Genomic DNA, 24,756 nt, shown 5'->3' with positions numbered 1-24,756 from the left:
TGCTGTGGGCAGTTTGCTGCAGGAATGCCTGCTGTGGAGAGGTCTGTTCAGACTCGTCTCAGCATTGCTAAGGTTTCCCTCAGACCTATGCAGCAGCTCAGGCAAATCACCCCTCCCAGTAATTTCAACCCACAGGGAAAGATGTTGAAAAGCATCAGCCAGTGAATGCTGATGAAAAGTGAGCAAAAACACGCAAAAACACGCAAAAACACCAGCGTGTTTATTTTATTTGGATTAAATTGTGCCATTTGAATGCTATGGTAAAAGTTGATAATGTAAAACATCCATAAATTAAAACTAAATTAAAGCACTGTATTTGCTCTACTACAATATTTTAGGTGAGTATTTGTTCTCTGTCTCTCCTGACTTTCTAAGAAAAGCTAAAAGTCTTTGCTTTATTTTGGCAAAGCCTTTTTGTTTGGCTTAAGATGTAAAAATTGTTCACATAGCTAGCCTGTACTTAATTTTAATGCTTTATTTTCACCATTTACACTTGACAAAAGTACAAGATTAATGACTATCCTATAACATTAGGAAAAGAATCCAGAATGTGGAATGCTTCAAGATCACCACACACAATAGCAAAAATAGCTGACAGTTCAGGTATGCTGTACTGTGAAAGACAGCTTGAGAGCTCCTCTAATTTATGGTCCTCTGCCACGATCATGAGAGGTCAGAGAGACATGCTAAGAGAGTAGTATGGAGTTTTCTTTACCATCTCATTTGAACGAAAGAAACATTTATACAAAAATGATGCTTTTGCGTAAGGGAAGGCAGAAAAACTCCTTTACAGAAAGGGTGGATAAGCACTGGAATAGGCTCCCCAGGAGGTGGTTGAATCATCATCCCCGGATATGTTTAAAAACCATTTGGATGTGGTGCTCAGGGCCATGATGTAGCGAAGGGTTGTTAGAGTTAGGGTAGTATGGTTAGGTTGTGGTTGGACTCGATGATCTTTAAGATCTTTTCCAACCTGAGCGATTCTGTCTGTTCTGCACTGAACAGGACTTCCAGTCTTCAAAAATGAAACCTAATTTGGTACTCGAAAGAACTTCCTGATATGTTGTATTCTCCAGTAAACATAAAATAAAAAAGTACTACTAAATAGTGCAGAATTTAAAGATGCAATTGTAGTGTCATCGAGAAAACAAGTACGAACTTTCTGGGGAAAGGAAAAGAAGCCTCACAGGAATAGGGAGAAAACATTATGACTAAGACAGAAATATGTTTGTGCAAACCACAGCCTTCTTGATACATACATGGCACTGAACATGGACAGCTCACCAGCATGCAATAATATACTATGATGGAGCACTGTACAAACAATGATACTTCAATTTACCTCCAACTATTGGACTTTTTATTAAGCATTAGAAACTGTTGCAATGTACAGATTACATAAGGCAATCTCATTACAGGGGGACAACACCACCCAAATGCTCTATTACCCTGAACACAGCAAATGAAGTTTTTCCTTTCTATAAGGGTCAGTAAAACAGCTACTTACTGGTGTGCAGTACTCCACCATGGGATAGTGCATTTTGTGACCTTTTGCAACACGGCCAGAGAAGAAGCAACTTTGGCAGATGTCGTAGTTAAAGTGCTTTAAGCTTCTGTACCTAAAAGAGGGGGAAAAAATACGGCTTCAGTGCTCAGTGCATGAATACTTCATGTCAGCCTTTGGAGCTTTCTGAGTTATTAGGTGCTTTTCCCTGAGATGTCCCACAGTGCACACTACAGGACAGGGCCTGTTTGAGGGACAGGATTGCTGCCTCAAACCAACAAAGCAGAGATGCTTAGCATAGAATTTTCAAAAAGAATCCCTCCGTGCCACAAAATTTCTAACAGAGGGCAATGCTGAAGAGTTCTAACTACAAATCACTCTCTCTCATAACACACAAAACACAGCACCAAGATTTTTGTTCCTATAATGCTAATTTCAGTCCTTTTCGTCTGTGACATGAAACCAAACACAGAATTTCTTAAGCAAATAGAGTTCAGAGAAGTAATGCCTTCCTCAACATGTACCATCAGCAAGCCCTTCAGTGCTCATTGAAGGTAGGATTTGTTCACGCTCCAGCATCTTTGTCAAAATATAATTTTTATGTATAGAATGCCATCCATGCAAAAATCTGAATGCACTTTTAGGCCATTATTTAATCTCATCAGTTTTATGAGACAGCTAACTTGTATCCGCTGCGCTGAAGTGTTTGAAAGAGCCGGAGGCATAAGGGTTTGCTTGTTCCAACTACGCTAAGCAGTTCTGTCACAATAACCTCAAAAGAACATTGTTTTACTGTACTGAGGCTCACAGTATTAACTTTCTAAAAGCTGTCCAACACAATGTCTTTTTGTCAAGTGTGTAAACAGGGTCTCAAAGACTTGCAAAGGCAGAGAAAAAAATCTCCAACAGACAGATCTGACTATCGTAATAGAATTGTTATATAAATTTAAGGGGCAGATGAGATCAGACAAAACTGGAAACACAGAGCTCCAGTGTCCACCCTTCACATTTCTGATGCTAACTAACTACACACTATTCATTCAATTGGTATCCTTTGATTTTCGAAGGGCTGCGTTTTTCCAATTCCATCCTCTTGTCTCCAGCTGTTTATATAAATTGTGAGAGTAATTCAGTAGTTTCATGAACTGCCTCTGGAACAGGAAGCTTTTTCTTTGTGACTGTGTTGTACTCATCACAAGCATCCCTAGCTCTTCTTCAGTAATACTTACCATTCTCCAGTTTCAAAAACCAAGAAGAATAAAAGCAGGGGATGAATTTACAAGATGTGATGAATAGCTCGACTGAAGAAAAACCCAGAATCAAAACAAAGCAGAACTTTAACTATTTCCCTTGTTTCTCACTGCCTGTACAATTGTATAGGAGAAAGGGCTACCCCAGTATAGGTGTAAAAAAACCCCATCCATATTCTCACATGCTAGAGTGAAATGATGGCTCTTCTATGTGGTATTGCTTGTTGCTATTCAATATCTTGGTCTTAGAACTAAAATTACAAAAAGGTCCTTGTAAACATCAAGATACCATGGAAGGAAAAACACCAAAAGTAAAAGAAGATCAGGAACAAGGACAGAAACCATACAAAGCAGCTATTAGGAAGAGAAGTGATAAAACAAGTCTAGGCATAATTGAAAGTGAGTATTTACTTAGCTGTGAAGTGGATTCTCAACAGGCATACCAGCACACAGCCATTTTACAACACATCGACTTAGTCATTGCTATAGTAACCACAATGTTGATCCAGATGGTTAAATAAATTAGCAACATGTCCAGCATACTAGTTAATATCCCACTAACCACATTCCTTCTCTGTAAAATGCACAGTATCTTTACGTCTGGAAAATTTCAAGTCATTCCTTGCTTTATGCCATGATAGAAAGCAGTTCATCAGGACCCAATTCAGAAAATAAAGCTGCATGTATAAGAAACTGAACCTAAAGCAAATCATGTTAGTTGTGTAATCTGCCAATACAGTGGCTGAGGCACAGAAAGACTGGAAGGGCAGAATACAGAGGAGGGGTGGTATCTTAACCAGTAAATGATTTTTGTTACCTTCAGCTTTTGCATCACTGTACCCAGTCTAAGTGTTACCCTCCCTCATGCCCCATCAGAACTCTCTTTAACTTCAACAACACACAGAAAATCAGGGACACAACTTGCCTGGGAACAAGCAGAGCTACCTATACATCAAGCAGTGGTACACAAGGTAGAAAAGAAATTAGGTTGTACCTGAATCCAATAATGGGGCATTCCTTGCAGATGTTACACTTCGCTTGATGTTTGGCAGTTTCTGCAGCAGCCACTCTGTGCAGCACGGGCAGCCACACCATGGATTGTGGTTCCAGTCTCATCCAGTCCAGGAACAAGGCTGCTTCGATCTCAGGCTTGTTATTTGCCTGCAGCAGAGGGGAAAGAAGACAAGTGTTCAGCAGAAGCGATCAGTGTACCATCAGCTAATTAACTGTTCAAGTCATTATTCCCCTACAAGTTCTGCATCCTTTCCCCAAGTATCATTCATTTTTTCCCCCAGTTCACCCATCCCCCAGAAAATCAAGCAACCTTCTGGATACTGCCCTGAAAACAGAAACCAAACACTGCTAATGTTTCCAATCTCGCTTTCTCTCGTTCTCTCTTACAATAGACAGCACTTCTATGTACTCTGTCACAACAAAAATCATCCACTTACAACACCTGGCATTAAAGATAATCTTGTGCCTCCTCTGTCTCTTATCTGTACTTGCATAGCACTCTTCATTTTAACAAACACTGCTATCCAATCCCTAAAAATTGCATGTCTTCCTATCAAAATTTAACACTCTTCGTTGTCATACTGATCTTTCTTCAAAATGCATACATAAGGAAATCGTTTAAAGTCCTTTTCAAGCCTGCTGTTGTACATATGAACTCTGCCTCCTTAAAAGCCTCACAGTCTCTCTTCCCACCAAATCAACATTAAGTTCCTTGCCACGGCCTGAAAACACAATGCAGCTCTGTCCCACAGAACATGATGCTTTTAGTCTTGTATTCCAATACCTCCTGCTTCTGTCTCTTCACCAAGAGCAAAACACTCCATTCAAACCTTGCAGCAGTCTTATTTGTTTGTTTTCTTCCCATCATATCCTAAATAGGACAATTACTTTATTATCTGTTGAACAGTAACTCTGAGGAACAAAACAGATTTCCATTGCACCTGGCACTGTGCAAACACCAAAACCATGCATAGTTCCTGCCTCTCAGCACATAGAGCATGGAACAAGGAATAGTAAACAGACTAGAAACACAAAGCAATGGAACAACAGAGATCAGCACAAGCAGAGGTCGCACCACTGCAGACAATACTGAGGAATAGGGTCAAACAGCTTCAGAAGGGATTTAAAAGAAAACAGTGAAATGAGTGTGAATTTCTATGGGAAAATTCACTCCACTGTGTAGGACTAAACAGAACAAGCGCAGCACTTGTTATCTGAGAATCAGGAGCCTGGGTTCAGCTCTGAAAGAGATGATGGATCAGGTGGAAATAGCAAAAGGCTCCCTCTGACAGGAAGACACAAGAGAGGAAGGAGAGCTTACACAGAGAACAGCAACCGTGATGAAGGAGGACACCATCCCACTCCATTTCTGTAAACCACTTTAATGTGTTATCTCAAATTCCTCAAGTCACGTCCTTCTATTCTTCAACAAGAAACTGTGTATTTATAAACAAAATATGTTTTAATCTTCTGGTTTCCTTTTTCTTTTTTTCCTCTCTGGGCATTTAAACACAGTCTTCTGTGACCCAATCCTTTAGATTTTAAGTTTCACAAGGCAAAGACTTAATTTGTGGTTTCAAATCTATTTGAAGCACTTCAATAAACAGTAAGCATTAATGCACTGTGTACGTGGACCACAATGAACAGGGGTTTGAGAGCTGTTTTCTTCTTAATGCTTGCTCTGTTACTCTTACAATTTCTCATGAAATACGAGCTTAGTATGACCTATCTGAAACCTCCAGGTTTTATTCAACTGAAAAACCATTGTAATAATGAAGTTTGGGAAAATTTTACACTGCAGATCTAAACAGAAGAGAGCTACAAGGAGAATCAATTAAGGGGTTTTTTGTTTATTTTTTTTCTAAAGTTAACACTGTTTATAATCTTTACAAGTAAATTAACTGATCAATACTTGCAGAATAAGAAAAATGCAAAATCTCCAGGACCAAACTCCTAACCACAAGAAAGAAATGAAAAAACATAGAATGTCTCTTGAATAACGGACTGCATTCATACTGACTTAAAATGCTGCTGCAATATTTTAATTAGAAATATATACATATGTATTGTCAGGGTTTTCTTACTGGCGTGCCAACATATCTACAGTTATTCAGGCAAAGTCCCTCAATGATCTTCCCAAAAAAACCCCAGCATCAAAAACAGAGAGAAAAACAGAACAGTACAGTGAAATCCAGGTAACAGTAGCAACAGAATTTGTTCAGAGGAGTGAATACCACTTCCCACTGAAGGACATCAATGAATTCAAGAAAATAAAATTAGTTCTAGAAGTCTCTTAAGAGAAAGAGGTATTCATGAAATATAACAATTTATATACCTATTTCCAGTTGGCAGCTACAGAAACAAAGGGGCTGGGGAGTAATTTTCTGCAGCTCATTCAGCAAGCCAGCATCCACCAGAACTACACTGGCAAATCTTTCCTCTGCCTGGCAAGCTACACTTAAAACACAAAGGTCCTCTAAATCTCTAATATTTTACGAGTATCTCTTTAATATTCCATTTCTAATAGGAAAACATGAAGTGTATTGAAATGCTGCAGTGCAAGCTGCAGACAGAATAAAAATGAGCAGCTCAAAGCATTACTCTACACTTGTAGTTGCCTAAATTTGCAGAGAAAAAATGCTGCAGTGATGATAGACTTTCTGTAACTTTCAAAGATCCCTTTTAATTTTGCAGTTCAATTGCCAGCAGGCCCAGTGGTTGCCTACCCAGGGCTCCACACCCCGGCTGTACAAAACTTGTGCTCAGAGAGATTAGGAGCATTAAAATGTATCAGAATTGGTTCCGAATTATACTACATGAAGATTTAAAGACATGTGGAGAAAAGCTGGTCAGGGTCAGATGGTAGAGGACAGGCAGTTCCCAACTGTTCCCTGAGCTGCTATTACAATTTTTTTAATAATCTCTAAATCCAGTAAAGGCAGCAGCTGACGATTTTACATAAGGGAAAGTCTGAATTCATGCAGTACGTATCTGAACCAACAAGAGTGAGCTGTAAAGAATATTAATAGTTCTTCTCTTGAACACATTTCTGTGGAACTCCCAATTTTTATGGTAATAACAGAGTGAATCATAAAATAAAATTCATAAAGCCCTTTCCAGCTTACAAGTAACAATTTGTTACGGGGTACATTCAAATTCATCATATTCCACACATCTGTTTTTCAGTATTTATTCTGCAGAAACAAAGGGGAATGGGAGGTTGCACGGTGTTGGCATCTTTATGTAACGCTTAGGAGTCGGATGTTTCCAGTTTTTTTTAATTTCCTTCTCATATTCCAGCTAGTACATTTAAAATTACCCCACACTGTATGAACTTCATCTATGCACAATGCAAAATACGCTCCAAAATCAGTCATGATGTTACATGAAAAATGCAATATGTTTTCAGATAGTCATACAACATAGCATCAATTTCTGGTAACATTTTTAGGAATTATATTCTGCATAGCTGCAGGGCAAGGAACTAACTGGAAATAATTTAATGTTATTAATTTAATAGGGTTTTCCATATAGGATGGAAAGCTTTACATTAATGTAAATACTACTTTGGACAAACTCAAGCTGAGGAATGGGATTCCTGTGACTTGTTAAAGCTTAAAAATGCAGAGCAAGCCATAAATAGAAGCCCTGTCTCCCAGAGCTTACAGTTAGATCAAACCCTGTTGAACCTCATCTTCCACTCTTGAACAGCTTCCCCAAAACATTTGTGTTCTCCCCATTGCCAGCTGGCAAGAAAAACAAGTCAAAAGCTCATAGTTTCTGAGACTAGCACTGGTTCATAGACAACAAAGGGAGGATTATTACAAAGGTAACATGGGGTGATGCAAAATGCTTAAATCTGGCTGACTCTTGGGGTGAATGCTTAAGATCATTTATTTCATCCCTTACATTACACTTACTCCACTTCACTCAGTGTTTTTAGTGTTGTGATTAAGATTAATAAAGCAAAAAAAAAAAAAAAACAAGAATGCAGAAGTGCCTTAGTTTACAGCTTTGTATCATACACACTTAAAAACCATCATCTTCTTACTCCTTGCCTCTCAAACTATATCTCTTTAAAATAACTCTTTGAACTAGTTCTCCTGTAGGACTCTTCAAGATTGCCTCCCAAAGTCAAGCACAGCTTCACAAAACCCTACTGAAATAAAACCAGAACTGCTGTTCTCTGACACTTACAGTATAGCAGCTTGAGGAAGGAGATTTGCTAGTTCCTTGTAGGCCAGTTCTTCTGTGTCAGAGCCAAAAGCAGAAGAAAAATCCTACAAATAGAAACTAGGGCTGTCTGAATCTCAAGAGATTGAGTCTCTCAACAGCAACACTGCATCTGTCCATTATTTCCATACAGGTCTTCACACAACTATACAAAGTTGTTTGTACACATTACTGATATTTCCTCGATATTAAAAAAAAATTAAATAGAAACAGGAATAATTAAAAATGAAGCCCTCATAAAACAACTGTCCAACTAATTCAAATCAGTGCATATACTGCTAAACCCATTGGCAGTGTCCTGGCTAGGGTTTGGACTTCCCGGACTCCTTCTAAAAGAGGTAACAGGCCCCTATTTTGACGTTTATTTGTCTGAATAAATACACTGTACTCAGACATCATGTTAAATGGTTGTAAGAACTTCACTGTCTACTGTTGATCTCCACTGATTGAAAGCAAACCTGGAAATTAAGACTATGCAACAGAGTGTTAAAATACTTTTATCTGTCAAAATGAAAAGAAACGAGGTCTGAAATACAGATATTAACTGTTCCTTAGCATCACCTCTACCAGTTTTTTTATATAAAGCACTCTATTTTGAGTACACCCTTGGAAAAAACATATACAATAGCTTATAGCTAAGAACCAAATATCAAGCAAGGGACGCTTTCATCTGTCTCTGTTTTCATCTCACATTACTTCTGTCTCCCAGTGTCTCAGTAAAGCACAGATGGTGGTGATGTGAAGAATACCTAGTCCTCTTTCTGCTATACAAGGAATCATTTAATTGTTTTACACTGTGATAAAAACACAATGCTTTTGTCCCTTAACCAATAAAAGTACACTATCCTACTTACTGAAAAAACATAGCCATCGCTGATCTGGAAGTCAAGTGCTTTCACCCCATGGTAATACTGAACTCCCTCAATTCCGTTACATATCTATGGACTACTTGTACACCATCTGTGCCCATGCAGAAGTACATACTCCTCAAATCGTCCTTACCATCTCATGCTTTCACCAAAAATACTTTCTTCAAAATCACACAACATACGCTGCACCCCATCTCTGAAGCATGGTGACTGCCCTGCCCTCCCCAACTGCTCCCAAGGACTCGCACTTCAGATCCTGACCTATGGAGATCTCCCCAGCTACGGCTGAAGAGAAAACGTCCCCTTTTCCTCTGACATCCCCTTCTCCTCTGCTGCTGTCTATGCCAGAAGAAGCTGTTGCCAGCTTCTTCTGTATGTATGCCAGCATGTTCCCAACGGGCATGGGAATTCAGAGGGAATTCTGAAGTGCACTTCTGCCACAGACTCTGATGTGACTGCAATTTATTGCCAGCTTATCAACACCGGAACAACAAAATCAGACTAAAAATCTAAGAAGACATTTCTCATCGTGGATGAGCAGAGAAAGATTTAAATTAGTTCAGATACAGTAATGTGAACCTATTTTTAAAACCTGAATTATCTCACTCAAGTGAAGAAGGGGCGGAAGATGGCAGTGTGAGAAGGGCTATGAGGTCATGCATGAAGCGCCTAAAGCACCACAGGGAAGTGTAGCTGAAACCAGGTCAGGATCAGGAAATCCAGAAGGGGAAAGCCCTGAAAAGCTATGTCTGCACCTTCCTCATGTTCACTTTCCCCTTCCAGCAAAGGAAGCTGAGTGTGTATCAGAAGACAGAGGGAGCAGCCAGGAGAGGTGGCAGGCATTGTCCCTGCGGGCTGAGATGGCTGCCCCAGAGGCAGCCTTGCACAGCTCTCCTCGGCCACTTAGCCTCCACACTGCTCCCTCTCAGAAGCTCCCTACTCAAGGCACAGCTGCCTCACAGCACCTCCTAACACAGAAAGCAGTTCACTGCAGTCCTCTCCTCTTCTCCTGGAAATGTCATGCCTCTCCCCATTTCTATTCTCGGCTGCTTTTTTCATGTCTCATCCTAACCTGCCTTTCGGTCTCCTTCGTTACTATTATTTGTGCTGTCATTCTTTTTGTTGCTTCCATTAGGTGGCCCTCAACTGGGCCCTTACTTTTCCACTCCTTGGTTCCTTCTCCTTCCTTCGGACTCTACCCGTCCCCCTATTTTCCCTCCTTTTCTCTCTCAAGCCTTCTTAGAAGACTGCCTTTGCTGCTGCAAACCAGGTCAGAAATCACTCTCCCACTCTGCAAGTTAAAACCAGGTTTCATCTGCAGAAGGAAGAGAGGATACAATTCCTTTCAATGCAGATAAGAAAACTTGTTTTTAGTGGAGGTAAGAGGAGAAAATCTCAGGTTTTCCAGCATTCTGATTTATGACCATGTGGAAGTTCAGCTATACTTCTAGAAACGCTGGCAACCAGATGCAGCTGTATTTAGCCAGTTGGCTTTTCTTCAGTTGTTATAAGACAATTTTTCTATACCATTTTATTCAAATAATCATTTACTCCAAGTCTTCCTCCTGTTTTATACACAACGGTTTTTGTGTCTCTCACCAATACAAATTTTATTGTTTTCTTCATAATACAAACATACAGATTGTCAACTCTTTTACAGAAAAACATCATTTTCTTGTTAGATTACAAGGTCACTTTCTTCATCAGTTTCTCAACGCCATTTTTTAAGTGTGGTTGCTATTCTCTTGGGAAACAATAAGACGTGGCAACTCCTAATTTCTTAGGAAGGTCACTTCCTAGCTTTTGACATTCAGTTTCTCACTGTGGATTTGCTGCAGCACCATTCTGCAGTGTTCTCATCTGAAAGCCTCATGAAGAACTCTTTTCAGAAGCCTTGAAAGCCATAACAGGGTTTAACCTACCTGTCAAAGCTACTATGCATAGTGAATCAGCTTGAGTTATTCACCTGGAATACAGCCCTAACATTTATTAATATGGAAATGAAAAAATATGAATCCTACAGAATCAGACAGAAGAAATTTGGAAAAAAAAAAGCGAATATCCCACCCAACTCAAAGTTCCTGTCCATTCTAGAATTAGATTGTATCTGTAGTCACTGTCTGTATGAAGATTACTATCAACTATTAATATTCATTGAAAAAAAAAATTGCTGTTTGTTGCATGTTTTACAGCAGAACTACTACCTAATGAAATTTGAGCAGTAGGCAAAGCAACAAGCAAAATAAATCCCCTGCCCCCATCCAACCGAAGAAAATCCTCAAGGGACAGCTACAGGATTGAACAAAGTTGTTTCCTTTACTGTGATGCAGAAGATGCGCAAAGACCATACATTATATCCCATCTTCTACCTTTTCATTACGTAGCTGTCTTACTCTTTTGCATTTTCCTGTTAGTTAGCAAAAAGATGAATAATTCCCTTAACTCTCTTCCTCCTCAGATTCAATAATTTACAAGTGTGAAAAAGAGCCTGGAGTTGGCTATGTACTCCTCAACGTATAAGGCAGAAATTCTTTCAGAATTCTGTTAGTATGAAAAGCTGCATTACCCATTCAAAGAACGAAAAAAGCTCATCAGGAGCTCCTCAGCCCTAGAAAGCACTTCAGTCAGTCATGTTTTCACATCCCTCTGCTGAGCACACAGCTGCCACTGGCATGTATATGCACAAAAATTAGTTTAACCAATGCTGTTCATCTACATGGTGAAATAAATGGTGATCTACTGCTGGCAGAAAAAAATCATAAAGGCAGGAACTGCCACAACAAAGACTTCCACTGCCTGCAGGATTCAGTTACGATACAGGCCCTGATGACAATTACTTGCTCTCCAGATGACAACATAAGCTTTAAGAACCAGACTGGATGGGGTTTTGAGCAACATGCCCTAGTGGGAGGTGTCCCTGACATCGCATGGCAATTGGAAGAGGATGACCTTTAATGTCTTACCAATCCAAACCATTCTATGTTTCTGTGCTAACTCAGGCTTCTTCCATCACTACCTCATTTCTAGTGAGGACAGTGCCTACAAAGAAGCAGTGTTTTCATAGACAACTTGTCAAATAAATAAACCAGTGAATTCCATTAAGCAAATCCTCAGTATCGTAATCCTCCAGATGTTCTGTCCTCTTCAATATAGGAAGGCTAGCTGAAAAGGAGACATCTAACAGAACATTAATGGAGATCAAAGAGGAACTCACAAACTGGAAGCAGCTTCTGACGCTTGGCTCGATGTTGCTGCCCCCAAACGAAGCGACCTCCCCCAGCTGTCGTGGGATCTGGATGGAGTCGTGCAGCAGTAGTCCCAGTCGGCGCTGGTCACAGAAGCCAGTGGAGCTCGCCACCTGCTTGAACAGGTCTGGAGAAACATAAAGGACACCGAGGCTGAAACACCGCAGTGGGGACACACAAGATATGGGATGAAACGTGCAGCATTTCAAAGAGAGAAATGGCCTCGATGGACACAAACACAAATGTATCCATAGTTTGGCTGCTTTGCTTCTCACAAACAATGCTTCTGTTAAATAAGTGTTGACTTTTAGTAGCAATACTTGCTTGTATCAGTGAAAATAGGCCATTCTATCACAGCGCCTGTGTCATTACTGACAACAGCAGCTGTGATTCTGTAATAGAGCCAGCTAAACATCAGGATCTTTGATTCAGAACAGTGTAAAAGTTCTAGAAATAATCAGCTTTTAGCAATAAATGTACAACTCGGAATCCAATTATCTTTCAGATGACTTGATCTGAAATACAAGAACTCCTAACTTTAGTATAAGATAATCTTTTAATGCAGGTATATTTCTAAAATGAAAGAAAAACATCACAGTATGACAGAACCTGGCACACACTGGGAACATAAGTATCATACTGAGTTTTCATTTTTGAAGTGAAATGCCACTTTAAGTCATGTGCTATTACTGCATCATGCTAGAAAATGATCTTTACAGGATAGAATTATCCTTTCATAAGCCAAATTTAATTTAGTGGGAATTAGTTATATTATGTATATTATGAGGATGCTTTAGAGTTTGTAATAAGAGAAATCAGGTTAGCATTAGCTGAAATATTTATTTGGTTGTATCTCAGATGACAATACATGACTTGAATAAGTTCTGCTTATTTTTCAAAGAAAGAAAGAGAGAAAGAAAGAACAATAGGAAGGAAAGAGCAAGTAAGGAAGGAATCATTAGAAATAAAGAAATCCTTTTTCTGTAGCCTTAACATATCACCTGACAAGAGAGATAGATACAGTCACACCGGTGATTCAGCACTGTTCAAGATAACTTTCCCAGAGCAGCAATGACAGTCATTTTCTTCCAAAAGAATAAAGGAAATGGATAGATAAAAGATTACTTTTTAATTACACATTTCACTTTTGCCAAGACTAGTTCTATGACACATAATTTGGGGAAAAATTCTTCCCCATACCCTCTACAAGTCAAAAGAATTCTGCTTTTTGAGAACTGACACTGCCCTGCTACACAAATGTTGGTATCATAGAATCATAGAATGGCCTGCGTTGAAAAGGACCACAAAGATCACGTAGTTTCAACCCTCCTGCTATGTGCAGGGTCGCCAACCACCAGACCAGGCTGCCCAGAGCCACATCCAGTCTGGCCTTGAATGCATCCAGGGATGGGGCATCCACAACTTCCTTGGGCAAATCTTTTAAAAAATTTTTCTTTGGAAAATCTTTAAACTCATCATGTAAATGCAGCAATGCTAACAGCAACTACCCTATGACTTTGGCGAGGATGGTGAAGCCAGACCACAACCTGGCAGGGATAATTCCTTCCTCTCCCACAAACTATTCAGCTTTGAATTTCCCTCATCAATAAAACACTGTTCTGCAACATCAAAAGGGGATTACGCATTACCATGCCTACACACTACAGGAGACTATAACACATGAATAAAAGTTTTTCTTTATAACTGATAATTCTTAACCGGACATCATTTTAAAAAATATCTGTATTATTTTTCTTTAAAGATCCTCCGAATGCTTTTGCACAAAACATCTAAAGATCTAAACTGTGACGTTCACAGTGACTGCCCTATAATCCGATCAATTACACATACACATATATAATCTGTACAACAGGCTGCTTTAGGACTGTTTATTTTTACTTCAGCTTTTTTCAGCCTGATTAGTAGAATAATAAACTAATAACCACTGATGAAGAACTGCTGTGGCACTGGAACAAAATCTGAAGAAGGCTTTTTCAAAGCTTGTCTGAGTGTTATGTAATTTAACCAGTAAGTAACTCTTGAAAAATGTCCTTATCAGTAGATCTTTTCTGGATCCCTGCCTCACTAATAAACTGATCCATTAGTCAGTTGAAACTAAAATGTCAAGTGGAACTTTTTCGAGAATTACACAATTTGACCCATTATAAAATGCAACATTTCAGCATGCCTTTAGTATTTATTTAAAAGTAGCAACTATGTTTAAATATAATATATGTAGTACGACTCAAATCACACTGTGGAAAATAGTTTTAAAAGACAACATATTTCAAAATGCTGAAATGCAAGCTGTCCTGTGGATCAATACTGCTTTTCTACCGCCTTTTTCATCTCACTGTTTACACATTTTTTCTTTCTGCTTTGGCATGTAGAAAGCATCTACCACCCTTTTACACAAAAGCATTAAGTTTCAGCATTTGCATTTTTCCATCCAAGTGTGTGGATGTGCATTTCTGTGTATGAAGGTGTGCTAAACCAGTGTCTCCAAAGGGAAATGTACGCACTCCAGTAGGTGTGCAAATCCTTTCAGGTACAGTAAGAAAAATGTTTTGTACTGTTAATAAATTAAATAAAACCTGTGTGTATTTCATCTTTATCTCTTTTTTTTTTTTTAATTTCTGTTTTTGTGCTTTGTAATGCACAAGATGTAGTACACTTGTACACATAATTTATAAATAAATATGCTCAGTACATGTTCAGGATGAATAAAGTTTGGAGACCACTGTGCTGAACTACCTAAAACTGCAATGAACAAGTAGGACTAATGGAAAACAGAATATAAACTAAAAAAATATGAAGAATTACATTGACTTACATCTATACTTATCTTCCAGGTGTGCTTTACAAAGAGATACAACACCAGTTTTGAAAGATAAGACACGGATCCTTCCTGTTCGACCCCTAAAAGGAAAGAAATATTGGCTGATTATATAATCCATTCATGTAACAACTTGTTGGCTTTTACAAAGTTTAACACAGCACTGCAGTCTTATTAAATGAGGTCACAAAAAACCCCAACTTTGCATGGCATACACTGGCCTGCTAGCACATATGTTGGAAACTGAACATAAAACATAGAGGTGCAGTTCCATTGGCAAAGCTAAACCAAACTGTGCACTTTTACCAGTACAATCAGAAACAGTCTCATGCAGAAATAATAACAGATACTGACGGAGGCACTAAGTAAGTTGCTAATTAATCTTGCCTAAAAACAAGGAGAATGGAGGCAGGTTGTACACTTTAGTCAGTAACGTAACAGTGGCTTATGAGCTCCTTCTCCTATCACCCAAACCTGAGCAGGCTGAAGGCCCTGGTCCACCTCAGTTCTTGCAGTGTCTCAACTTGGCCTTCCCTCACAATCACCTTCACACCAGTTTGTGATGTGCCTGTGCTACTGCTTTTGCTTTTTGATGGGAATATAATAAGAATATCACCCTCTATGCTGCAAGCAATGCAGTGACAAACCTTCAGCTCTTTTCTCATAGATCCAATTCAGCTCAATTTACACCCTGTTGCTGGCTTCAACTAAGACTTATCTCACATAACATTACAAATACATAACACCTGTTGCAAAAGAGACACACACAACACAGTAAGCTATCACCTAGACTTGGCTTTTGGAAGCACAGACTTGTCAACAATTTTGAAGTGCCACCAATAAGAACACCACTGAAAATACATTAAATAATGGCATGCATTTACCTACACCTGTTCCTTGCAACACCTATAAAAAGTGCTTTCAGAAAATGGTGAACAAAGCAGAATTCAGAATGTGCTGCCTTTTTTTTAAGTATCTTGTGCTTTTCACCATGAATAAGCATTTGCTGCTTACCTATGCTTTCCCCACTCTGCTCCTTTTACTCCTCTCCCTCAAAGCTTTTCCAAATTAATTATCATCTGTGCCCTGAGAAATTCCCGCTGATGAACACCAGGCTCATGCAAATAATATAGGAGAAGAATGTAGAATGATTATTTCCCTGCAAGGCATATTAAATTGGAACCTGCATGAACCGTGAGTTCTTCAGTTCACTCTACTCCCCCCCCCAAGTCAAACCAGTAATTTAGCATGCTACTGCAAATGAGCATGAGTGACTGATCAATTAAAACAAATCTGAATACGTGCTGGATTTGCAGAGCTGTGTCCATAATTAGATCAGTCATTGGCACTGAATTTGATTAGTATCTTTACAAATGACAGTTTTCAATTATAAGAAGAGTAAAAATTCAGTATATCGAATTAAATGTCTCCAGTGCTACTATGCACTTCAGTTGATCCCTTCCTATTAAGTTTACAATGAAAGCTAAACACAAGTAACCCCAAGGTCATCTCTCTACCAGCATAATTCAAACCTGAATTTCAGCAAAACAGCTAGGAGCTTTCCTAACACATAAAACAACTGTGTTTCATCGAGTCCTGCAATATACAATTCCCTAGCATACCTAGGGAATTGCCTGGAGGCAGCCAATTATAATTTCTAATGCTGTACTTTCAGCAGAGTGCTTCATAACGAAAGCTAGACTGGACACAGCAAATCTAAACTGGATGGTCCAGCTTAGGAGCAGCCTGGGAAATGACTTTCATTTCTCTCCCTGCCACCAGTGTGGCTGATCTGGATTAACATCCCTACTGTGTCTTTTTTGTTTTTCACCAGTTGGCTATCTCTGTATGTATGTAATTTGTATTAGATGATAACTCAAAACTGAACTGGAGTTCAGCGAAACCCAAAGCAGATTAAAGAAATAAAGCTTAGCAGTTAAATGAACATAGCCCCACTCCCTACCACTGGTACACTGCACAAAAATATAATGTAATCTGCGTAATCCACTTCACAGGATTCTGCAGTTGCTGCAGATGATGATATAAGCAAATGCCTTATCAGAGATGATTCTGCAGGAAGAGATTGTGTACTTTTTTTGTGTGCAGGTGATCACTGAAGTTTTAGGGCTGTGATAAAGGATGGATGGAAGAATGATGTTATGGAACTTTACTACAGTTCAAAATGGCAATGGAATACAGTAATTTTTTCATGTCCTTCCATTTCTACACATGAATTTTATTCTGCCAAAGTAATGGGCATGTCCCGCTGAAAGCAGCTGATAAGAACCTTAAAAAAACAAACACAAATAAAGACTTCCAGTGACATCTTGTTTCACTAAATTCACTGAATACAAAAAGAATGGCTTAATCTAAAATTAGCTTGCAGAACGTGCGTTGGTATTTATCTGTGCATTCTGAACAACATCACTAATCCATTGAATAGAACATCTTTAATTTGGTTAAGGTAAATATTTATTGCTCTATTTACACAGGCTCTATTTACACTTAAAGGTAGACTTTTTAAAATTAAATTTTACATGAAGCACTTCTCGTATCTCCTGACTGCTAAGGGTTGTAAATGTGTAAGATTACCGATGAAGCTCTTCCAGCTTTGACCAAGGATTATAAATTGAAAGCTACAGAAAACTGACAGCTCTGAGAATGTTTATTATCCAGAAGTACAGATACATGCAAGGGTCTATACGATGCTAATCATACTGTTGCTTCTTGATACCTCTCTTGTATTGCTTTATCTAAAGAAATTTTAAAAAGCCATGCAACGCTATGACTAACAGGGGAGATACAGTCCTAGAATTGCTCTGAACACAGCAGTCTGTTCTGTTTTCCAGCTCTCATTGTTTAGATGAATAAATCTAATATTGCAGGCCTAATCAAGGGCTATATCGATTGAGCTAAATGTGGCCATTAAGCCATTATGCTTCCTAAACTTTTACTTCAACTGCTATTTCTTTAGCTTTAAGCCATTCATATTTTATAATGTGGCAGCCAGCTCATTGCCCTTTCCCCTTTCCCCTCATGATGCTGGGAAAGCTTTTCAGAGCACTGTGTTTACAGCACCCATACGTACGTGTCATAGACATTCAGCAGCCAGTTGAGGCACATGTCCACGCAGAGAGGAACATTGACCAGATTATTGTGCTCCTGTTCCAGTCGATCATAAATAGTGGTCAAGCAGTTAATGATCTGCAGAATATCCATTGGCTGGTCATTTTGCTTGAGGTTGTGCTGGTCCAAGGCATCGCATGCAGCAGACAGATTCAGGAGATCCACTGTTAAAATAATGAAACACAATGAAGACTGCAGAGAGATAGTGGTTGTACTACCAGTATCCAAAGGTAAATATAGGTACAAGAGTTTGCTTGGCTTACATGTCTGGTCAGAGGACATTTTGCATTCTGTGGAAGTCAGGTGTAAGACTGGTGCCAAAACTCCTACAGGTACACTGTTTATTCAGCTGTGGTCTTAGACAGAAGTTTGTAAAAAGCTTTTTTTTTTTTAGCCATAAGTACCCATTGCACTATGATATTGTATGGGAATATTACATAAACTACTGTGTTAGTAAAAATTCTGTGTTTTGTGTTTTATATTCCTATAGATAAGGTACTATTTGACAACTGTGTTCACTGGATGTGCTCTATACACAGTGCTCATCCTCATCTTTTGTGAGATGCACCACTCACTTCTTAAAGAAGTCAAGAAATCTTCAATGAACCAAATTCCACCAGGAACATGCAAATAAATCACAATGGAACTGGGATCAACTTCCCTGCTACTTTTTCTCTGGCAAGAACATGGGAAAAAAAAATTCCAAACCTGTTCCAAAATTTATTAATAGAATTTATAAATCTTTAATTCTGATAAGTGTTTAGATTTGTAAATACCTTTATGACATAATGCAGTAAGGCAAATTTAATACCTATCAGTCAATGCAAAACAGAGTTTTTCTGCTACTGACATTTAAAATCTTGAAAATTTGTTACAGAATTGGGAAATAAGCTGACCCAATTGCAAGACCTGTTCTTCTCTCATTGCAATAAAATTGTGTTTTATTTAGTCCTGGTAGGCAAAATGCAGAACCTCATACAGGAATTCTTTCTTAGGACTCCATGCAGCTTAAGGGCCCGTGTGCCAAATTCATACTTGAGAATACTAGAACAATACCAAAGATTAAACTGGCACTTGAAAAATACCTCAGCTGCGTGCAGGGTTGCTTGTTAACACCGCATTGATAGTATGCTGTGATTCTGGAACTGCCAAAAAAAAATTTGGGAGCAGAAATTTCACAGAAAATCAATAGGAACATCTACTGCTAAATCCTGCCAGTGCTTCTGAAAATTTCATCCTGGTGCCTGAGATACTCAGCCCTAGAGTGAATATGGAAAGCCCATAATGCTACTCCTAGTACTATACCAAGAGATTTAACTTAGAGTATGTTGTTTTACACAGGGCATTATTACAGTTTTTGGTTTTTCATATTAGCATATAGATAGTTACTAAAAAAGTAATATTTGGAATATTATATTTAACCTACTAGCATAAAAAATATAGCTATTCTGAGGTCAGTGTTATTCCCTGCAAAAGCATATTTATCAGATCCATTGCAAAGAGTCATAGCTAGATACCTTTCCTCTAGCAATTTATTAGCTGAACTGAAAATAGAGCAATGCTTTCACAATACCTTTAATGCAGAGCTTTAGGCTGAACTCTCAGTTCCTTTGAGACTGTGAATCAATGGTAATTAAATGAACCCCTCAGGCATCTGGGTGGCAGCTTAATTATACATCAGTTACTGCTAAACATGGGTCGTTCCATTTTGCAAAAGCTTTTCGTGCTAATAAGCAGAAATTTCTGAAAAGCCCTTTGCCCTGCCTCTTCCTCAGCCGCCTATCCTATCATGAATTCAGTAATGCATGTCCATCTTAACATAAGCAAGAAATGTTTGCTACCAAGCTTCGCTTTAGGGGACTTCTTTTCGGGGGGAGAGTGGCTCTGGCCTTCACCAAGATAAATTTCTCCTGTCTCTTCCTCACCACATTTAAAGGAACGTGTTGGAGGCCTCTCCAGAATCAGTAATTGATGTATTTCTTTTCCGGGAGCAAGCACCAAGTAAACACTGAATGGGGGCTAGCCCAAACACATATCGAAGAGTTGCATATTCATGGACATCCACTGATTTACAAATCTTTGATCACTTCATGTTTTGTAAATTTAATGGGTTGTCACTCTTCTATTTAAAATTCTGAAACTGACTCTAAAATTTGAGTGAACTGTACCTCCTAGCTTATTTTGAATTCCAAGTAATGTATATAAATATTTCTTTGGCCTTAAAGGCAAGAGTAAGTATGTCTACAGCTAGGTCAGCTTGTGGCTAGAATACAGAAAAAGGATAAAATATGACCTCGAATGACCAAACAGCTGAAGGCCAAAAGAGACAATTTAACAGGCAGGACAAGGTGTGCTATGGAGGTCGGCAAAACTCAACATATGGCTGGTGATAAAAAAGCATTAATGATGCTCTCAAAATTCAAGATCATCTCCTGGTAACCTGATGCTGTTGGCTTATACATTAAAAATATATATTTAATGTAGCCTGTATAAAATTAAAAGAAAAAAAAAAAAAACAACTAACTGAAGATTTTGAGTATTTTCTTTCACTGCATCTCCAAGAAACTTTTGTGGACACATCACATTTTACTGACTTCACAATGTTCAGATGTGGTTTGCACTTAAAGATCAGATCTTTAAAAGTAGCAAAGCAAGAAAGTCAATGTGCTTTGATGTGATTATCAAAGGAAACCGTACATTAAAAAAAAAAAAACCCAACAAGCGGTGCAGTAGTTAACTTGGCATCCCACAATAACTTTGAAGGCTGGAATGATAGAATCTCACACTCTCCTCAAGTTACATTCTCCTAAAGTTACACAGTACACAAGCATTTATTTGTTAAGGATTACCTTTTCCTATTATTATCCTTAACATCCTAGTATCTTAAAGTTCATAGGGCCGATTTACAAACTGAAGTTATTTTTGAACACAAATCTAAATACAGCTCATGTTTAACAGCGTTTGTACTCTTGTAACTTAGAGATATAGGCTACTTTTTCACTCCTATGGATTTTTCTTGTACTCACACCAACAGAGTTTGAAAACCCTCCTCAGAAGGTAACACTGCTGTGCTTTTTATGCAGTTTGCAGAAAAGAATATATGTACATAGACAGTTTTCGAACTCCCACAATTTTAAAGCTGAAATAAAAAGTGTGAGCTCAGAGTAGCAACTACTGCATAGGTAAAAATCAGGAATTTGGGGCTACGTGTAGGAGTCTTGAAACCCAACACTGTGCTCTATTTCTTATGGTGCCAAATTGCAGAAAAAGAATTTCGTAATTAGCTTTTTTTAATCTAATCAAAAGGAGTTCACAAGTGACACTGAAAGCACAGAATACACAAACACGAGAATAGTGTCTCCAAGCAAAAATATTTGCAAGAACAAAGACTGTTAACCAAATTCCTTAAATACTTCTCCTTAGTTACAAGAGTGAAGAATGTGCTAAAGTATTCAGTGTAAGCGCCGCTGCATGTTTCCGATACCATCCACTCTCAGAAAACCTACCTAAGTGTAACCTGGAAAGACAAACTGATTTCAGTGCGTAATTACATGTTCCTCACTGTAAAGACTAAGAAGAGTGGAGAACTGTTCAGGGGTAGAATAAATCTAATTACAGATAAAACAGGATGCAAAGTTTTGCACTGACAGCCTGTCTGCTACATTATTCCCGTTTCTTTATGCCAGCTCTCCACGATTGTCATGAAAATATGTTTGGAATTCTGATTGTCTGCCATCAAAATTTAATCTTTGTCACAGTATCCATGCTGAAATCTTTAATTCCAAGAATTAAACCCTAACCCTAATCCTAATTTTGTCATTAAAAAAAAAAAAAAAAAACCCTTTTTTTAAAAAAAAAAACTCTAGAGATTGTTCATTAGTGGAATTCACCCATCCTTAGAAGTCTAAAAGTATACATGCTCAATAACCTCGAGGTTTGACTCAGTTCCAGAAAGCATGTGAGCACAAATCCAAACTTCAGATAAATCAGCAGTTGAGACATTTGCAACTTTGTCAGAAATTTAACCCTGTAATTAAATGCCAAATGTAGTCAACGTTAAAATATTTTAGTAACCCTCCAAACTGTACTCCCTAGCAAACTCTTTGCTTTTGTAACTGATTGGTCTATCAAGAAAACTATGAGCAAATTATTTAGCCATTGGATTACAAGAAGCTGAAGCAGAAATGTAGCTGAAGTGACAGGCAGTAAACGATATACCAGTTGCGAGAACTACAATGTCTGATCATGCATGCACGTCATTACAGCAGGACTGACTAGAGACTTCCGAACACAGCCAAAAGCTGGGTCGAAATGAAGCTAAATGCTTATTGTGATGATCTCACTGAAAGGCAGCAATCCCCCAGGGTTCAGGATTCAACCTAACAAACTATTAACAGTTCCAGCTCTGGCACAGTTTTTCCTCTGGGCACTCATCGTTCTTATTACAGAACAATTCTGCTTGTATGTTGTGCTGCATGTGGCTGACATGGGATGTGCCTTTGGTAATGAGCAAAGAGAAAATATCTTAAAATATGAAGAGTGAAAAGGCTTAAGAGTGAAAAGATGAGGAGTACGTAGGGAATGTTCATTTTGTTCCTGATCTACTGTTTTGTCTCATAATCATCTCGTACTTTTGGCTTGCTAGGAAGGTACAAAGTAATGGCATCAGGAGATGCCTCAGGTGAGAAGTTTCCATACACTGGGGAGCACCTGGGGGGAGTGGAGGAAGTGTTTTTCTACTTCTGGAAGTTGTGAATAAACTCATGGCTTGGTACTGAAGTATTCCTGGCAGCTGGTGCCACACAGGCAGGTACTTACAGCAGAGAGCTTTCTGCAGCCTGCGGAGCTTCATGGCAGTTCTGTATGCTGAGAACCTGACATTGTTCAGGTCCGCTGTTGGGGAAGAATATCAGAAAAAGAGATTAGCTTTGTATCTTAGAAATAATCAGACTCATAATGACACTATTCACCTGAACTCAAACATTACAATCAGTGGTTCAAAGAACAGGGCAAAAAATGCTATGTTAGAAACATATTTCACTGAACAAATGCACTCAAACCTTGGCAATCAATCTTGCAAAAGAAAATCAGCAAGTCCTAGAGGCTTACTTCCATTCTTTCAAAGGTACTGAACTTAAGAGTACTTGAAAGGACACAACCAGCAACTGCAGGAGGGTTGTCTGAAAACACCGCAGCCTTTCCAGGGTAGGTACTTTAACAGCTAAGGCTCCAGATCTCCTGCCTCCTTCTCTGTCTGAGGCACACGGCCAGACTGTTTGCAGGCAGCCAGAAGCAAAGAGCCCTGCACAGAAAAATGCAGGCAACTCTCAGCTATGGCTGAGACTCTAAAAAAACAATGCAACGTTTGTGCTTCCCAACACCAGCATGTCCTGAGAGGAATACTGCTCCCAGCAGGGAGCCAGCAATGTAAACTTCCATGACCCCCTTGGAAACTACAGAGAGCAGGTCAAAGAACACAACTGACCTAGGTCCGGTTTCACTGCAACCTCCTCACGTGGCTCACAAAACCAGATCATCAGCAAGAGCCCTTGTTTCAGAAGGAGCTTTTTGCCCACGGGTTCTCAGGACACTGCAGAGAGAAGGCGGCCACGTACTCAACCAGCAGTATGCTGAGTAGATAAATCTCCTGGCACAGGAGAGGCTTGGTCAAGGCTATGTGAACATTGCTCAATACTTGCCCCCAGCAAGATACAGCAACCCCTCAGCAGGCTAAGAAGTAAATGCTAGACAAGACTGAAAAGAAAGGAGGGATTTCAAACAAAATGTGTCTTGGACCTAATCCGACCAGGAAACTGGATTTGCATCTTTCTCTTCCATCTGCCTGTGGAACCAGACTGAAGATGATGTGTGTACTCTGATCTAGTCCCTGGCTTCTGCTGAAAGCAGCTTTGGGTAAACCCATTTAAAACAAGAACGAAGATAAATTTACTATGAGTGAGGTCAGAGCTAGCACAGCTGCATTCCTGCCAGTGCCACAGCCAGCTCAGTTACAAGTGAGCCTGGCACACCAGAACCACGCTGCAGGTAGGCCACTGCTTGCACAACTCAGAAGCAAGCCCAAGGTGCGGAAGCACCCACTCCAGCAAAGGGCTTTTGTTCAGGAAAGCAGATCAACAGATACTTAAACCAAATACAGCTGCAAGCTGGTAACTTCACCCAAGGCAGTCAAGAGCACCCCCAGCTTTAGTTGCCCCCTGGGCACAGCCACCCAGCCCATGAGCACTGCAGGCTGCTCCCAGTGCACACTGTGACACTTAACAGCCTATGCACACCGACATGGGCCCTGTGTGCTGACAGGTTTCAGCACTCAGCAAGGCTGCTGAATGGGTTTAGTTTACAACTGCTGATGAAACCTGTGGGCCTACGGAGTTAATGATTAGGCAGCATTTTGAAAATGTAAACTCCTCTATAAATATAAAAAGAACACAAAAAGCAATGACACTGGCTCAGAACAGAGGTCCGTTTGGCCTAATCACTAAGATATCTCCCAGCCTTGCAGGCTCTTTGAGAGGGAATATTACAAAAAGCAGAGCAAATACAAGAATGGCACTGAGGTGCTGTAAAGGTGTTTTGCAATTGGGTAGTTTGGGTACAACTATCCCAGCATTGTTTACAATGCTGTGCAGGTATAGGCAGCAGAGGGAATATAGTCTCAATT

The 24,756-nt window shown here is 39.3% G+C and overlaps 1 protein-coding gene across 15 annotated transcripts in view; it reads right to left on the bottom strand.

Moving 5' to 3' along the window:
• The window catches only part of DMD (dystrophin), a 1,153,352-nt gene that overhangs the window by 40,842 nt on the left and 1,087,754 nt on the right, over positions 1-24,756 (bottom strand). For all 15 annotated transcript variants that reach the window (XM_090124095.1, XM_090124041.1, XM_031599265.2 and 12 more), the window contains 6 exons: positions 22,896-22,970; positions 18,040-18,241; positions 14,949-15,034; positions 12,085-12,242; positions 3,749-3,915; positions 1,508-1,619 (listed from right to left, as the gene is read on the bottom strand). In XM_090124095.1, the coding sequence (XP_089980221.1) occupies positions 1,508-1,619; positions 3,749-3,915; positions 12,085-12,242; positions 14,949-15,034; positions 18,040-18,241; positions 22,896-22,970 (800 nt within the window). The remainder of the gene's footprint in view (positions 1-1,507; positions 1,620-3,748; positions 3,916-12,084; positions 12,243-14,948; positions 15,035-18,039; positions 18,242-22,895; positions 22,971-24,756) is intronic.

Source organism: Phasianus colchicus, chromosome 1, assembly GCF_987193195.1.
Source record: "Phasianus colchicus chromosome 1, bPhaCol1.hap1.1, whole genome shotgun sequence".
Lineage (NCBI taxonomy): Eukaryota > Metazoa > Chordata > Aves > Galliformes > Phasianidae > Phasianus > Phasianus colchicus.
The sequence above is the reverse complement of the archived record's forward strand: the minus strand, read 5'-3'. Positions and strand labels throughout refer to the sequence as shown.